Source organism: Leucoraja erinacea, chromosome 10 (genome assembly GCF_028641065.1).
Source record: "Leucoraja erinacea ecotype New England chromosome 10, Leri_hhj_1, whole genome shotgun sequence".
Classification (NCBI taxonomy): domain Eukaryota; kingdom Metazoa; phylum Chordata; class Chondrichthyes; order Rajiformes; family Rajidae; genus Leucoraja; species Leucoraja erinaceus.
In genome coordinates this window covers 25,807,085-25,825,469 of record NC_073386.1, presented here as the reverse complement: position 1 = coordinate 25,825,469, position 18,385 = coordinate 25,807,085, and the positions used below count along the sequence as shown (strand labels likewise).

Sequence of the window (18,385 nt, the reverse complement as noted above, 5' to 3'; positions counted from 1 at the left end):
TTACATTTGCTAATTACCGCTATGTATTAATAGAATAGGAAATATTAACGTGAATCTTTCCAATGCTGATTCAACCATGATAAAATATTGCTTTTTAAGAATTGATCCTGTTGTTTCTAGTATTGAAATGTATTACATTTTAAAATGGAAAAAAAAACGGGATGTGTTGTAAACATGAAGTACAGTGTATACTGTTGAAGACTTTGGGTTGGTCACAAAAGAACATGCTGTACTTTCTTTTGATTCCAATCCGGAACATTGTATACCACAATGTTTATTGTTCAAGCGGCTCTGTAATCAGGAGTTTAAAAGATTATTTTTTTTTAAAACAGAGCCTGCCCAGTTATGCAAAGCAGAACAGCGTCCATCAACTTTGGCTGTGGGATCTAATGTTAATGCAATGGGTAATCACCAGACACCAACTCCTAACAGTACAGGTTAGATACATTTTATTTTTTCTCTTTGTTATGCAGACTATGTACTGCTGCTCAGATATAGATTACATCTTTATTTGCTTCATTAAAGTTTGACCTTTCGCAGTGAGTGGAATTAATAATATGTAATACGAAATAGGGAATCGGCATTCAACTTCATGAGTGAGACTGACACATGGCCAGTTGCTCTTGTTATCCTTAGGAATCCCTGCCTTATCCTACCCTGCTCCACTCAGGAGATTTAAAGGAGTGAAAGCTGTTCAGCTTTTGCAGCGCTCCAAGAAAATTACTGAAAGCTTTCATTTGACAGGGTTTAGAGAACAGGTTCTTTCTCAGTTTGATACTTGACTGCTATAATAGGAATAAATTGATTGTTACAGTGCCCTCCACAATGTTTTGGATAGAGACCCATCATTTATTTATTTGCCTCTGCACTCCACAATTTGAGATTTGTAACAGAAAAAAAATCACATGTGCCCATTGTCAGATTTTAATAAAGGCTATTTTTATACATTTTGGTTTCACCATGTAAAAATTACAGTTGTGTTCATACATATTCCCTCCCATTTCAGGGCACCATAATGTTTGGGACACAGCAATGTCATGTAAATGAAAGTAGTCATGTTTAGTATGTAGTTGCATAGCCTTTGCATGCAATGACTGCTTGAAGTCTGTGATTCATGGACATCACCAGTTGCTGGGTGTCTTCTCTGGTGATGCTCTGCCAGGCCTGTATTGCAGCCATCTTTAGCTTATGCCTGTTTTGAGGCTAGTCCCCTTCAGTTCTCTCTTCAGCATATAAAAGGCATGCTCAATTGGGTTCAGATCGGGTGCTTGACTTGGCCACTCAAGAATTGACCATTTTTTAGCTTTGAAAAACTAATTTGTTGCTTTAGCAGTATGTTTGGGATCATTGTCTTACTGTAGAATTAACTGCCGGCCAATGAATTTTGAGGCGTTTGTTTGAACTTGAGCAGTTAGGATGTGTCTATACACTTCAGAATTCATTATGCTATTACCATCAGCGGTTGTATCGTCAATGAAGATAAGTGAGCCAGTACTTTCAGCAGTCATGCATGCCCAGGCCATAACACCCCCATCACCGTGTTTCACAGATGAGGTGATATGCTTTGGATCTTGGGCAGTTCTTTCTCTCCTCCATACTTTGCTCTTGCCATCACTCTGATGTAAGTTAATCTTCGTCTCATCTGTCCACAAGACCTTTTTCCAGAACTGTGGTTGCTCTTTGAGTACTTCTTGGCAAACTGTAACCCGGCTAAACAGTGGTTTGCATCTTGCAGTGTAGCCTCTGTATTTTTGTTCATTAAGTTTTCAGCGGACAGTGGTCATTGACAAATCCACACCTGACCTGAAGAGTATTTCTGATTTGTCGGACAGGTGTTCAGGGGGTTTTCTTTATTATAGAGAGAATTCTTCTGTCATCAGCTATGGAGGTCTTCCTTGGCCTGCCAGTCCCTCTTGCGATTAGTAAGCTCACCAGTGCTCTTTCTTCTTAATGATGTTCCAAACAGTTGATTTTAGTAAGCCTAAGGTTTGTCTCTAACAGTTTTATTCTTGTTTCTCAGTCTCATCATGGCTTCTTTGACTTTAATTGGCACAACTTTGGTCCTCGTGTTGATAAACAGCAATAAAAGTTTCCAAAGGTGATGGAAAGACTAGGTGCTGAGAGCTCCCTTATACCTGCATTAAGGAGGCAATTAAACACACCTGAGCAATTACAAACACCCGTGTAGCCATATGTCCCAAACATTATGGTGCCCTGAAATGGGGGGAACTATGTATAAACACTGCGGTAATTTCTACATGGTGAAACCAAAATGTATAAAAATGGCCTTTATTAAAATCTGACAATGTGCTCTTTAACCACATGTGATTTTTTTTCTCTTAAAAATCTAAAATTGTGGAGTACAGAGGCAAATAAATAAATGACGGGTCTTTGTCCCAAACATTATGGAGGGTACTGTATAGCCTTGGAATCAGATTTAATAGTCCATATTGATGTATTGTTGCTATTTTACATTTAACATATTTATTCCCCAACTGGTTATTTTGTAGATCAAGATAGGGTTAGTATGATAGTCTAATGACTGGAACAGATGTTCATATTTGCAATGTCTGCATTTAATCTGCTGGTTTTGAGAATTTCGATCCTATTGTACCTCCCTTTATGGCTTACCAAACGTGGAAATGGAAACTGCTGCTTTTCATTTAGTGTTGGCAATTTTAGCAAACAGTGTGAATTAGCTTTTGTTTTGTCTGAAAGAACAAAATATTGATATTGGTGTCATTACCGTACTTGAATTCTGGAGATAGTGTTGGCAAAGAGCAAGATAAAAGTCAAATGTTATTAAATATGTCATCTTGGTAGAGGGAAAAATTAAATGCTTTTGGTTTGAATTTTACGTAGTCATGTTGTTAAGAAGCTAATGTGTGTACCTAGGTCTGTGAACTGCATTTTGGAATGGGTTAGGCGGTCTCGTGTTTCCCCTTTGTGTAATAGTTATCTATTTGTTTTTATAATGGCTTTTATTAAAGAACAGTAGAGCATGGGAACAGTCCCTTCAACCCATAATGTTTTGTGCCAAATATGATGCCAAGTTAAACTAATCTCCTTTGCCTGCATATTTCATGTTCCTCCATTCCATGCATATTAATGCGCCTATCTAAAAGCTTTTTAAACACCACTTTTGTTCCTGCTTCCACCACCACCCCAGGCAGCGCACTCAAGGCACCCACCACTCTCTGAACGTTCCGTTTCCATGTTGTGTGACTCTGACTGTCAATGTGGACCCCATGCATCTTAATTATCTGGACCAGCCTAGCATAAGGGACTTTATCCAATGCCTTACTAAAATCCATGATGACAACATCAATGACTCCATGCTAAAAAAATTAAAGTTATTAAAGACATGACCTGTGACGGACAAAGACCTGCTGACTCCCTAAAAAAGTAATTCCCAAATGCGAATAAATCCTATTCTAAAAGTTCCCGATCAGTAGGTTCCCTACCACTGACGTGTGTTTTACCCGCCTATAATTTCCTGGATTATCTCTACTTCCCTTCTTAAACAAAGGAACAACATTGGCTCCTCTCCAGTCCTCCAGGACTTTGCCTCTGGCTAGAGTGGATACAAAAATCTTTGTAAAGTCCTCTGCAATCTCCTCTTTTGCGTCTCTCAATAACCTGGGATAGATTGCATCAGGCTTTGGGGATTTATACACCTTGATGCTTTTCAAGAGGCCCAACATCATCTCTTTGTAAAATTTCTTGTGTTATCTAAAAAAATCTATGTCGGTTTTAATTCAGTGCAAGTGTTTAATAGAATAGTAGAAATTGTTCGATTGACCTAGGTGTAAGTTGGGTTTGGGACAGAAAAGGTAATGTACTTTTGTTTCTATGGTTGATGAAGTTGTTTGGAAGGTAGGTGAGGACAGGTAGGACTTCCTGGGAGAACCTGCATTATAAAAGTCATAAGCATAAACAAAATATTTACATGATTTTTAAATACAATTATTATTTTTTAATTATATATTTTCCAAAACTGATTATTATCAAAAATAAAGAACTTATTTTATGATTCCAATAAGGAAAACAAAAATCACCCGTCACAGTGCAGAAACAAGAAATTGCAGATGCTGGTGTACAAAAAAAGATACTGTGCTGGACTAACTCAGCGGGTCGGGTAGCATCTATGAAGAGCAAGGATAGGTGACGTTTCGGGTCAGGAACCTTCTGCACATTCTAGTCTGAGCCTAAAGAAGGGTCCTGACCCGAAATGCCACCCATCCATATTCTCCAGAGATGCTGCTTGACTTGCTGAATTATGCATTTTGGATATTTTTAAACAAATGTGTGCCCTGGATGAACAAATGATCGTATCTATTGTGTGCAAAGATCTATTTGGGGACTGGTGGGGTGGTTGTTTGCTTGTTATTCCTCCAATTTGTAACCTGAAAGAAAATAATTACGTACATGGTGCACACTGCATTCCATTTGGAAAAAAGGACACATGTTTTTGTCAAGTTCGCCTTAGCATTCAAGTGAAATAGCTAACTTTAGCTGTAGTTGGTAACTGTTACAACAATAAAGGGAAGTAAAGTGCATGTTGCAAAGCAGCTGAATGTTTTAGATTATCCAACAATCAGCATACTATCTTTAACAAAATTGCCTATTTTATGACAAAACACAGTCTTAACTTGCATCTTTGATATTGGGGGGGAAGAAAACTCCCAGTAACCAATCTCATCCAAAGTACAATTGGGTATTTGTATTGATTAGGAAGTGGGCAGTCAGCACCAACCAGCAGCATCACCTCACCCAGCCACGTAAATCTGTCTCCAAACACCGTGCCAGATTTTTCTTATTCCAGTAGTGAGGATGAATTCTATGATGCCGATGAATTCTACCAGAGCAATTCTTCACCGAAACGTTGCTTGGAGTGAGTATATTAAAATTTACATGAGTATTTTTTAACTATTAAAAAGAGCAATGGCAAATTAAATGTTATCTTTCAAAGTTTTGTTAGCTATATTCAAAATGTTTTTTTCTTTTAAAAATGCTTGGTGTTATTGTCTTCTGTGAAAAATGTTGCAGAAGATTCAACTTTTTACTAACTGAAATGGTGTGTGCTGTTCTGAGACTGGTTTAAGGTTGAAACCTGAGAGAAAATAAAAATCCATTCTGCATTTTCCCTGCTTTTCCCTGTTGGTACTGTTGTTTTTTAATATGAGAAAGCAAGTTCTGGCTTTGGATCCAATCTAGAAGAAACTCACTGAGCTAATTCCTGGAATAATAGGATTACCCTGCCATGAAGAAATTAAGAAAAAAAGAAAGTGTTTATTCTTTGGAGATTAGAAGAGATTAATCTTATTGAAACATACAAGATCCAAAGGAGATATGAAGTGAAGATGTTGAGATGTTTCCACTAATGGGGAAACTCTTAAACGAGGCATTTAGTGACATAGTTACATTTAAAATTGATGTGTCAGAATTTGTCTTGCAGTGGGGGGGCGTGGAATTCTCAACCCCTGAAGGTTGACGAAGTCAGAGGAGGTGAATAATTTTATTTAAAGGTCAGGGAATTGAAGTATCTGGAAAACTGCTTTGGTAGTTAATATTAATTGGCGATGCTGGCATGAAGAGCCGAATGACCTTCTCCTGCACCTGTTTTTTATGTTTCATACTGTCGGATTGTGAAAATGAGATTCCATTCCTCCAGTTTGCATGTGGCCTCTGGTAATGGATGAAGCCCAGGACAGTAATATCAGTATAGAAATGGGAAGGGGAGTTAAAATGATTCCTAAATCTCCTCCCTCATCACCGCAGGGATAATGTTCTAGAGAGATGCGGCCTGATCAGCTAAGTTGCTCCAGCACTTTGTCGTTTATTCAATTTAGACTCTGTTTTGTAACAGAACACATTGATATACCCTGGAAGGGCTTGTATTTATCTTGTGTTTTAAACGTGCATTGATGTTTACTTTGGAATAATTGGGTTATTCCTCCTTATTATGTATCATTGTTAACAGTTCCTTCGGCTCGGGTTCTGTTCATCTCTTCTTCAAGTTTCCCCATCATAACACATGGAGAGAAGGCAGGTACAGGATACTGAGTTGGATGATCAGCCATGATCATATTGAGTGGCGGCGCAGGCTCGAAGGGCCGAATGGCCTACTCCTGCACCTATTTTCTATGTTTCTCCTCTGAAAGACCCCCTACCCATCTTTCCCTGCAAATACCCTTGAATGCCCCACCTCGAATATCCAAATATCCACCTCCACCTTGAATGTATTAAACCCTTTAAATTCACATCAATCTAATCCAGAATTTGAGGTTTTAATCCCTATAATTTGCCATGATCTGAATCCAGAAATCAAGAAGACTGAGAGTATCTGAATAAGACTGCAGTGTTTCAGGAAAACAGCACACTATCATCTTTAAGTGCAAATTAGATGGTTAATAAATTAAGCAGCTTTGATGAAGGTCACTGAATCCATGTGATTGCAGCAGAGCTAATCGATTCCACAACTGCAACTTTTGAATAGTTGACCTTACCGTCCCACCCTCCTGTATTGCCTCTTAATTCTCATCCTGCAGAGTCGGACCACACTTGCCTTGTTATATTTGTACATTTCAAGGTTCAAGACAAGAGAATTGCCAATAAAGGTTTCTCCTGCTGCCTTAATAGTTCTTTAATGATATGAAGATAAATGCATTCACCTTCAGGTTTAAATCGAAACTTCCATATTTGTGCAGCTCAATCACTAACTTTTCTTCTCTATTGGTAGAGACCTATTTTGTTTGTATGCAATATTTAAATTATAAAATGGGGCAATCTTCATTTGTGGACTTTCAGCATTATACAAGAATTATTTGCAATTTAATGAATTCCATCTTTCCAGTCATTATCATACAGCACGGAATCGGGCGCTTTAATCCGTCGTGTCTGTGCAAATCACCATTCACCTGACAAGACTGATTCCACACTAAATCTGCTTAATTCTCCCGCAGCTCGCCCTGCACCCTTTCTGTTTCTATCACTCACCTAACCCTAGATATAATTTATAGGAGCCAATTAACCAACCAATCCCCACATTTTTGGAATTGGGGAGGAAACCAGAGCACCCGGCTGAGAACAAATAAACTCCACACAGACAGCAATGGAGGCCAGGATTGAACCTAGGTCATTGGAGCTGCGAGGCAGCAGTTTTATTGCTATGGCGCCGTAAAATCAGCCTATGTTTATGAAAAATCTAATTTGGTGCCCTATCTTTTCCAGTACGCAAACCACAAGTATATTATCATAAAAGAATGTTGCTATGCGAAGGTCATTCAAACATTGTGTCAAACATCACAACTTCATTGATTGTAATTGGTATTCTGGGAAAGCATTATTTTTGTAATAAATTCTAATGAACAAAATTATACCAACCTTAGGTTACACAAACTTTTTTGATAGTGCAATTTTTTTTTCACCAAGAATTTGGAAATAAAGAGTATACAATGCTTAAATTGAGATGTCTAAAATACTTTAAAAAAATCAATGTGTAAATGATTATCTGAACTTCTATCAGATTTGTTTTGTTGATCTACAGTTATGATTTTTTTAATTCATGGCAGAAATTAGACATTAATGAACCACTTGACAATTCCTGCTTCCATCCTTGACAATGGTTACTGGAACAACATATGCAGCACCTGTTTCCGTCAGGAGAAATTTGTAATATCTATTTTAAGGTCCTATGCCGTATGATTTTGACCAGATCGATTTTGAGCATTCTGTGACTAGGTTCATTGGAGCATGTTGTCCTCAGAGTCCCTATATTCTGCCCAGGAAATACCTCATCAATAAATATGCGCTCATCTATGAGGTGGCTTTTGGAAGCTATAATTTCAGTAAAATACCCACCATTTCCAGCAGATTCGAAATGCACAATCTGATGAATGGTAATTGGGCAAACCTTTACTATTAGGTTTTTGATCTAGTTTTGATGGTCAGTTTCTCAAATATTAAATATGATTGTGGGTATTATCTGCCCTTCTTAAGTCAATGAAATGGTAAAGTGTGGGCAAAGTTAAAACATTAAAATTATAAGCTTAAAATTAAACCTAATATTTCCAAGTATCATCCTTCGAATCTCCAACAGACCACATTATGGGTGTAGTCCTAAACACATGCACACCAAAACTAACTGTTCAGTAGTCATCTTCCAAACCACGCAGAAAAATGCTCAATTATATCTTGCGCACTGAAAGCAGGACAAATATAATCCAGCTAATTACCACCCAATCTGTCTGTTATCAGTCAGATATGTCTCATACATATGATTGTGGTAATTGGAGGTCAACCCTGCCACAGGAAATCACCATGGGATTTTCTCTGGGAAGTGTCTTAATCCCAACCAATGCAATGTTCAGTTCTATTAATCTTCTTCTTGCATATGGCACAGCCTAAAGTTGTAGGACAACTTGGTCTATTTGATCTTATTTGATTGTGCACACCAGGTTGATTGTATTTGTCTAAACAGGGCGGACCATGTGAAGGTTGTAATCTTCCATCCCAGTTCTATTAATTATTTCCCCGCAACCAAAACAGTTCATGCAGTAAGACTTGGATAAATTCAGGCATGGGCTGATGTGGTATTATTTGTGCCACAAGATTACCTAGATGTGAAACAAGAAAGAGCATGCGACAACCTACCCGTGTCCTCGGCGGCATTACCATCACTGAGCTCCCACCATGGCCAGAAGCCTGACTGAAATGTGAAAGAGTCAAAGGCCGGGTATTCTGTAGCAAGTAACTAGTATAGCTCTAGCTGTCTGTGGAGTCTGCATATTTTCTCTGTGACCAAGTGGGTTTTCTCTGTGTGCTCTGGTTGTTTTCCGTATCCCTAAGACATACAGGTTGGTAGATTAACTGGCCTCTATAAATTGCCCCTGGAGTGTAGGGATTGGATGAAAAAATGAGATAACATAGAACTAGTGTGAACAGGTCGTTGATGGTTATTGCCTGATTGCTAACCCATGTTGTGTCCTGTGTCATTAGTAACAGTAATTATTGATTCCTGTCTTTATGTTCATTTTCATTGTTGGCCTTGCCTTTGTAACCTAAGAAGGATGACAGGATATCCTATTGAAACATATAAGATTATTAAGGGTTTGGACACGCTAGAGGCAGGAATCGTGTTCCCGATGTTGGGGGTGTCCAGAACCAGGGACCACAGTTTAAGTATAAGGGGTAAGCCATTTAGAATGGAGATGAGGAAACACTTTATAACACACAGAGTTGTGAGTCTGTGTAATTCTCTGCCTCAGAGGGCGGTGGAGGCCGGTTCTCTGGATACTTTCAAGAGAGAGCTAGATAGGGCTCTTAAAGATAGCGGAGTCAAGGGATATGGGGAGAAGGTAGGAACAGGGTACTGATTGTGAATGATCAGCCATGATCACATTGAATGGTGGTGCTGGCTCGCAGGGTCCGAATGGCCTACTCCTGCACCTATTGTCTATTGAAGGTACTCTCGTGTATGAGGGTAGACAAATCTCCAGGGCCTGATCCGATATATCCGAGGACATTGTAGAAAAGTATTGAGGAAATTACGGGAGCCCTGGTTGAAATTTAAGAGTTGTCTCGTGTATGAGGGTAGACAAATCTCCAGGGCCTGATCCGATATATCCGAGGACATTGTGGAAAAGTATTGAGGAAATTACGGGAGCCCTGGTTGAAATTTAAGAGTTGTCTTTAAATACAGGACAGGTGCTGAAAGACTGGAGGGTGGCAACTGTTGCGCCTTTGTTCAAGAAGGACTGCAGGGAAAATGCTGGGAACTATAGGCCAGTGAGAGTAACACCTATGGTCGGAAAGTTACTAGAGAGTATTCTGAGGCTTAGGATATACAGGCAATTAGATGGCCAAGGGCTCATTAGTGATAGTCAGCATAATTTTGTATAATAATAATAATAATATCTTTTATTGTCATTGCACGTCAGTGCAACGAGATTTAGTATGCAGCTCCAACCGATGAAAAAGAAAAGTTAAATAAATAAGCCGTGTGGCGTGACAATCCGAGGGAGACAATCCAGGGGGGGTGGGGGGCACTCAGCAGGGCCGGTTCAGAGCTGCTATAGCTCTTGGATTAAAGCTGTTTCTGAGTCTGGAGGTACGGGCGTAGAAGGCCTTGTAACGTCTGCCGGAGGGAAGTAGTTCAAACAGTCCATTACAGGGTTGTGATGAGTCTTTATGGATGCTGACGGCCTTCCTGAGGAACCGTGTATTGTAGATGCCTTCCAAGGCTGGTAGCTCTGTCCCAATGATCCTCTGCGCTCTGTGGACGACGCGCTGAAGAGCTCTCTTCTCCGCCTCCGTGCAGCTGAGATACCACACAGAGATGCCATACGTTAATATGCTCTCTCTGGTGCAGCGGTAGAACGTTGTCAGCAGCTGTTGGGGCAGACCAGTCTTTTTTAATGTCCTCAGGAAGAACGGTATGTGGGAGGTTAGGTTGTGTCTCACAAGTCTTGAGTTTTTAAGACAGGACCAAAATGGTCGATTAGGGCAGAGCTGTAGATGTGGTATATGTGGACTTCAGCAAAGCACTCAACATTGTTCCTTCAGCATGGAAGGCTATTCTGGAAGGTTAGATTGCGTGGGATCCAAGGAGAGATAGCGGAATGGATAGAAAATTGGCTTCATGAAAGGATGGAGGGTGATGGAGGAAGGTTGCTTCCATGACTGGAGGCCTGTGACTATGGCGTGCCTCGGTGCTGAGCCCGTTACTGTTTGTCATCTATATCAATGATTTAGATGAGAACCTACAGGGCAAGATTAGCAAGTTTGCTGATGATACAAGAGTGGGTGGTTTTGCAGATAATGAAGATGGTTGTGAAAAATTGCAGCAGGATCTGGATCAATTGAACAGGTGGGTTGAGGAATGGTTGATGGAATTTAATACAGAGAAATGTGAGATGTTGAATTTTGGGAATCCTAACATAGGCAGGACCTACGCAGTGAATGGTATGGCTCTGGGTAGTGAAGTCCAGCAGAAGGATCTAGGAGTACAGGTGCATGGTTCCTTGAAGGTGGAGTCGCAGGTAGATAGGGTGGTCAAAAAGGTTTATGGCACATTGATCTTTATCAGTCGGAGTATTGAGTATAGAAATTCAGAGGTCATGTTCATAGAGTAATACACTGTGGAAAGAGGCCCTTCGGCCCATCTTGCCCACACCGGCCAATAATGTTCCATCTACCCTTGTCCCACTTGCCTGCGCTTGGTCCATAAGCCTCCAAACCTGTCCGATCCATGTACTTGTCCAACTGTTTCTTAAATGGTGGGATAGTCCCAGCCTCAACTTCCTCCTCTGGCAGCTTCTTCCATACACCCACCTCTGTGTGAGAAAGTTACCCCTCGGATTCCTATTAAATCTTTTCCCCTTCACCTTGATCCTATGTTCTCTGTTCCTTGATTCCCCTACTCTGGGTAAAAGACTGTGCATCTACCCGATCTATTCCTCTCTTGATTTTGTATACCTCTAAGATCTCGCATCATCCTCCTAAGCTCCATGGAATAGAAACCCAGCCTACTCAACGTCTCCCTATAGCTCACACACTCTAGTCCTGGTAACATCCTCGTAAGCCATTTAGAACGGGGATGAGGAAAAACTTTTTCAACCAGAGAGTTGTGAATCTGTGGAATTCTTTGCCTCAGAAGGCAGTGGAGGCCAATTCTCTGGATGTTTTTAAGAGCGAGTTAGATAGAATATCAGTTCTGGGCACCATGTTATAGGAAAGATATAACATGGTGCCCAGAACTGATATTCTAAATGCGGTCTCACCAACGTCTTGTACAACTGCAACATGACCTCCCAACTTCTTTACTCAATACTCTGATTGATGAAGGCCGAAGTGCCAAAAGCCTTTTTGACCACCTTATCTAGCTGCAACTCGACCTTCATGGAACCATGCATCTGTACTCCTAGATCCTTTTGCTCCACAACACTACCCAGGGCCCCACCATTTACTATGTAGGTCCTGCCCTTATTCGACATCCCAAATTGCAACACCTCACATTTCTCTGTATTAAATTCCATCAATCATTCCTCCACCCACCTGGCCAATCGATCCAGATCCTGCTACAATCGTTCACAACCACCTTCACTATCTACAAAACCATTAATTTTTGTATCATCAGCAAACTTGCTAATTTTGCCCTGCATGTTCTCATCCAAATCATTGTAGATGACATACAGTAACGGGCACCGATCGCTTTCGCACACCACACGTCACAGGCCTCCATTTTGAGAAGCTACCTTCCACCATCGCCATCTGCTTCCTTCCAAGGAGCCAATTTGCTATCCATTCAGCTGTCTCCCCTTGGATCCCATGAGATGTAACCTTCCAGAGCAGCCTACCATGCGGCACCTTGTCGAACGCCTTACTAGTCCATGTACACAACATTTACAGCTCTGCCTTCAATCTTTTTGCTCGTCTTCAAAAAAATCATCAGATTTGTGAGACGGCCCCCCACGTGCAAAACCATGCTGACTGTCCCTAATCATCCCTTGCCCATCCAAACGCCTGTATATCCTATCCCTCAGAATACTCTCCAGTAACTTACCAACTACAGATGTTAAGCTTGCCTGCAGCCCTTCTTGAAAAGAGGCACAACATGTGCCACTCTCCAATCCTCTGGCACCTCTCCTGTATTTAAGGACGACATAAATTTCAACCAGGGCTCCCGCAATGTCCTCTGATATATCTGATCAGGCCCCGGAGATTTGTCTACCATCAAACACAACTGTACCTTCAATACTTCCTCGACGGTAACCCTGACTGCTCTCATGACACTTCCAGTGACTGCTTCAATTTCCTCCATCCTACTATCTTTCTCCTCGGTAAATACAGAGGAGAAATACTAATTGAGGACGTGGCCCATCTCCTGTGGCTCCACGCGGAGGTGACCGTTTTTATTCCTGAGAGGTCCCACTCTCTCTCGTTACCCTTTTTCCCCCTAATGTATTTATAAAATCTTTTGGGATTGTCTTTTATGCTACCCGCCAGAGCTGTCTCCTGGTTCCTTTTTGCCCTTTTGATCTCCTCTTTTAGTTTGCACCTTAGTTCCCGAAGTCATACCGCCATCCATATCAACGGGACTGAGGTGGAGCGCGTCTCCAGTTATAAATTCCTCGGAGTGCATATCTCGGAGGACTTGTCCTGGTCCCTCAACACCTCCAAGCTGATCAAAAAGGCACAGCAGCGCCTTTACTTCCTTAGGAGGCTCAAGAAAGCCCACCTGTCCCCCCAGATCCTGACCAACTTTTACCGCTGTACCATAGAGAGTATCCTGACCACCTGCTTCACGGTATGGTACAGCAGCTGCACTGCTGCGGACAGGAAAGCACTACAACGGGTGGTGAAAACCGCGCAGCACATCATCGGTGCCCCGCTCCCTGCCATGGATGCCCTCCACCGAAAACGGTGTCTGAGACGGGCTGGGAAGATCATCAAAGACCCCTCACACCCCAACCATGGACTGTTTGCCCTCCTCCCATCAGGGAGGCGGTACAGGAGCCTCAGGTCACGTACCAGCAGGATGAGGAAAAGCTTCTATAACAACACAATCACACTGCTGAACTCGGAGTCCCGACGATAGACTTCTCTGGTCCCTCCGTCCCCCTTTGTTTAATCATTCTGTATTTCCTGATTATTCTGTATCTTCTCTCTTTCTATTTTTTTTCTTGTTTTTTCTCTTTATGTACAACTACTACGGACTGACGCAAAACTGCATTTCGTTGTACTGATACTTGTATTTTGTGCGATGACATTAAAGTTGAATTGAATTGAATTGAATTGAAACTCCTTCAGGGATGCACTTGATCCCAGCTGTCTATACCTGTCCCATGCATTCTTCTAGTTTTTGACTAACGTCTCAATTTCCCTCATCAGCCAAGCTTCCTTATGTTTGCCTGCTTTGCCTTTCACTCTAACGGGGGTGAACGCATCCTGAGCTCTCTTCAGTACACTTGCATCCCACTTGGCCGATGTTCCTTTCCCCTCGAATAACCTGCTCAGTCAACTCGAGCGAGACCTTCTCTCATACACTCAAGGTTGTCCTTACCCCAGTTGAGCATTTGAACACGTGGACCCTCTCCATCACGATCCATAGCTATCTTAAACCTTATAAGACATTGGTGAGGCTGCATTTACAGTGTTGTGTTCAGTTCTGGGCACCATATTATAGGAAAGATGTTGTCAAGCTGGAAAAATTACAGAGAAGATTTACGAGGATGTTGCCGGGACTAGAGGATCTGAGCTATAGGGAATAGGTTTTGAGTAGGCTAGGACTCTATTCCTTGGAGCGTAGGAGGATGAGGGGCGATCTTACAGAGGTGTATAAAATCGTGAGACGAATAGATCGATAGATGTAGAGTGTCTTGCCTAGAGTAAGTGAATTGAGGACTAGAGGACATAGGTTTAAGGTGAAAGGGAAAAGATTTGATAGGAATCTGAGGGGTAACTTTTTCAGTGTGTTGGGTGTATGGAACAAGCTGCCAGAGGACGTGGTTGAGGCTGGGACGATCCCAACGTTTAAGAAACATTTAGACAAGTACATGGTAGGACAGGTTTGTAGGGACATGGACCAAACACCAAAAAAGGTGGGACTAGTGTAGCTGGGACATGTTGGCCGATGTGGACAAGTTGGGACGCAGGGTCTGTTTCCACACTATTACTCTACGACTATACTCCTTAAACACGCATTTACCTTCCAGAGGTGTGTGTGTTGAGTCTTTTTCTGGAAACTCCTTGGAGAGATTTACTGTATTACTATAAAAGCAAATTGTTGTTTTGTCATAAAGATGCTTCAGTGACAGGAATGTGGCTTTATGACATCGAACAAGTTTGTATGCAGTAACAATGCACAGTGATGTATTCACAACATACTGTTGTGGTATGTGACGAATTTAATAGTTTGATGATGCATTACGATTCTCAGAAGATATGTCCATGAAAAAAAAGGCGTTATACTGTTGTTTGCTGAGCATGATGATGATGATCCCTTTAATTTGTTCAAGCTAGAATGAATGGAAAAGTAAAAAAGTGAATTTAATTGTTTACAAATGAATAAGATGAAGATGGTTTAACTCAGCAGGAGAGCATACTTACTTGCCAATGTGTGTAGAAAAACTGTAAGTTTATTAAAACATAAGTTCATTTTATTATGCAACTTATTTTGCAATTTTTAATCATTCTTACACATTTATAATCTGCATGCAGAATATTTCATCTAGATACTTTTTTTTAAATGCATATTTTAAATGACATTTTGTGTTGTTGCTTTAGTTGCCAGGGGATATGACTATCAAATCTAAAATCATATAATTGAGATCATTATTTGCACATTCACGGACATGGCTATAGTAACTTAGTTTTGTCATGCTTATCTTTGTACAACCCAAGATCAATCATTCAGGGTATAAGGTTACATACAAATTGGGACACTGGATTTAATTTCATTAAAGTGTTAAAAGTTTGATCTTCAATTGCATCCTGATTTTCCGCGTAATATTTTGTGACCTTTGTTTCTATATATTAATAACTGCTTTCACCAAAAAGGTTTCCTTTTTTTGGACATTGTGCAGATTAGAATTATTATACTGTTAGCTTCGGAAACCAGTTGCCATTCATGCCTTGCATAAGATGTGAGTATTTGGTGTTGCTTTTCATGAATGGTGTTGAGGATGTGGTGAGCACCTGTAGAGAATATGTGCAAATTGATTTATCTTGTTTAAATGCCCATGACAGTCTTGGTTTTGAAATTTAGCAGACTATTTAACCTTTAAATTGGTTTCTTGGCTGACTCCACATCCGTGAGGGTTATTTTCAGCAACATTCACTGGATAGACATCAGCTTTTCTTCCCCTCCTTGTTAAAGAGGAACATCTACAATTGTCTTTGCTGAGGTCAAGTAAATTAACACTTTCTTTGAACAAAACTTGATTGTCAATTTGGATCCACTTCTCAGAGCAGCATTCACCTAATTTCACTTTACTAAGAAGTAAATAGAATTGTAAATGTTCAACAGAATCTAAAAATGTGTATTAAATGATCTAGACTCTCGATAATGATTTTGAACATGGTTAATAATTTTAATAATGTAAAATGGAAGTGACATTTTAATTTAGTTTTCTCATTTGAAGGTTGGTTTTGGTTGCTTTAAGCTTTTCCCCCCGATTCTTCTGCAACTGACTTTGGCTCACCAAGAAAATAACTAAAAGCTTTACTCATGAAATTACGTAATCTTGGAGTTTAAGTTTAGAAATCGATATTTACAATGTCACTACATGTAAGTTTTCATCTTACATATAAATATTATAGAGTTTTATTTTGTAGTGCAACATCTCCTGTGATCACACACAGCAGCACAGGCGGAAGTCTAAAGCGCCCAGACACCACAGAATCGCTGAACTCATCTATGTCTAATGGAACAAATGATGCAGGTATGGATTTGCTAAATCATGAGTATTTCTTAAATTGAAAGGAATTAGAAACTCTTAAAGAATGTCCCCTAATAATTATCCATTATTTAAATCAGCCGAGTTTCTTCCTTCTTGGAGGTGAAAAAATACTTCCAATCCTTTTGTCAAAAAAATACTATATTATATTTCTTCATATAAGCTTTGTAATAAAGACTAAAGTTCATTGCCTATAACATTGAATAGAGAGATTGAGTGAGTTTTGTTGTGAAGACCCAGGCATGCAAATCTTAGATTAATTCCTATGTTTTATTTAAATAAGCAATGGTTATGTTAGCCATAAAGTTTCTGTAAAAAAAATAACCATGCTTATGTTCATGATTTTAATTTAATAGTATTTTGTTTCAATCTGCTGAATGTTTGGCAGGCTGTATGTAAATATTCACATAAATACCTTATGGATACGTAATTTTATTATGTATGCATATTTTTGATCTATATTGGTGATGCCAGTTGACAGCTAATAAATGGATCTTATAGCTGTATAGATATTTATAGATATTAATAGCATTGAGACTATTTCAAAATCTTTCTTTACATGTGGGCAAAAGGCTTTGACTGCATTGTAGCTGATGAATTTTGATCTAGCAATTTACAAAGTTAATTGGAAAGTATGACTAAAATCTCACCAACAGAATACCAGGTTTTTAGAAAGGAAATCTTTGAGCAAAGCCAGATTTTAATTTGTCTTTTATTCATGCATGTTTAGTAACCATATAAAGTTGAAACATTTCAGTGTAACATTTTATTTGCCATATATGAACATTCTAGGCTTCACTATTCACCAGCTCATCTTGAAATTTCACACAGATCTATGACATATACTGGATATATGATTATTAATTGCTTTATATCATTCCAAGAGCTGTTTGATACGCATGATGAGAGAGATGACGAGGGTGAAGGAGAATCTGTGGAAGAGCACAAGAGCGTCATCATGCATCTCCTATCCCAGGTCCGACTGGGCATGGATCTGACAAAGGTAAGAATGGTGGTCCAATTTGTTGTAAAAGCGGGTAACAATTAATTTTCTGATAAAACTTCTTTGCTTTACCCTGTCTTTTAGGGTAGTTAATCTGTGGAACTCATTGCAACAGGGGGGCTGTGTAGACCGTCAGTGGATATTTCTAAGGCAGCGATAGACAAATTCTTGATTAGAACAAGTGTCAAGGGATATGGGGAGAAGGCAGAAAAATGGGGTTAGGAGGCAGCGATCAGCCCTGATTGAATGGCGTAGTAGACTCAGTGGGCCGAAAGGCCTAATTCTACTCCTATAACATGAACTTTTATAAAATTGGGGGGGAAAATCAATGTTTAATCCTTTTCTAATATAATGAATCATCAATTTTATCCTTGTTCATTTAATTAGCAACATGCTGTTTATTAATTTTGATGCATTTTCAGATTCCCTTTTCTTTATTATATATTTTCTTATTTAGTTCCATTGTTTTGGGCACCTAATGCAGAGCCACTATTTTATAGTTCTGAAAATAACTATTTGGAATTTTTGTGTCAGTTAACTTAATACAAAATGATGATCCTCTTGCAGGTGGTACTTCCCACGTTTATTTTGGAAAGGCGGTCTTTGTTAGAAATGTATGCAGACTTCTTTGCACATCCAGATTTATTTGTAAGGTAAATAATTTCCTTGTGTGTTAATCTGGAATTACTGGAAAATCTGTAATCATGCTGCTAATAATGTAACGTAGGATTGATATGTGGATTTAATTTTAAACCATTTTCTTGGTTGATTGTTTCTATGTTAATTTCTCATAATCTTTTAATGTTGACATGAGCCTTCACAACAAGAGGAGTTGAGTATAGAAGCAAAGAGGTCCTTCTGCAATTGTTCAGGGCTCTAGTGAGACGACACCTGGAATGTTGTGTGCAGTTTTGGTCACCAA

The 18,385-nt window shown here is 39.8% G+C and overlaps 1 protein-coding gene across 7 annotated transcripts in view; it reads left to right on the top strand.

The window, feature by feature from the left end:
- Positions 1-18,385, top strand: part of osbpl9 (oxysterol binding protein-like 9) — a 107,973-nt gene that overhangs the window by 74,273 nt on the left and 15,315 nt on the right. For 5 of the 7 annotated variants that reach the window (XM_055641759.1, XM_055641756.1, XM_055641761.1 and 2 more), the window contains 5 exons: positions 333-437; positions 4,735-4,894; positions 16,324-16,445; positions 17,345-17,463; positions 18,031-18,116. In XM_055641759.1, coding sequence (XP_055497734.1) covers positions 333-437; positions 4,735-4,894; positions 16,324-16,445; positions 17,345-17,463; positions 18,031-18,116 — 592 coding nt within the window. The remainder of the gene's footprint in view (positions 1-332; positions 438-4,734; positions 4,895-16,323; positions 16,446-17,344; positions 17,464-18,030; positions 18,117-18,385) is intronic. The other 2 variants (XM_055641760.1, XM_055641757.1) reach the window with 2 other exon arrangements.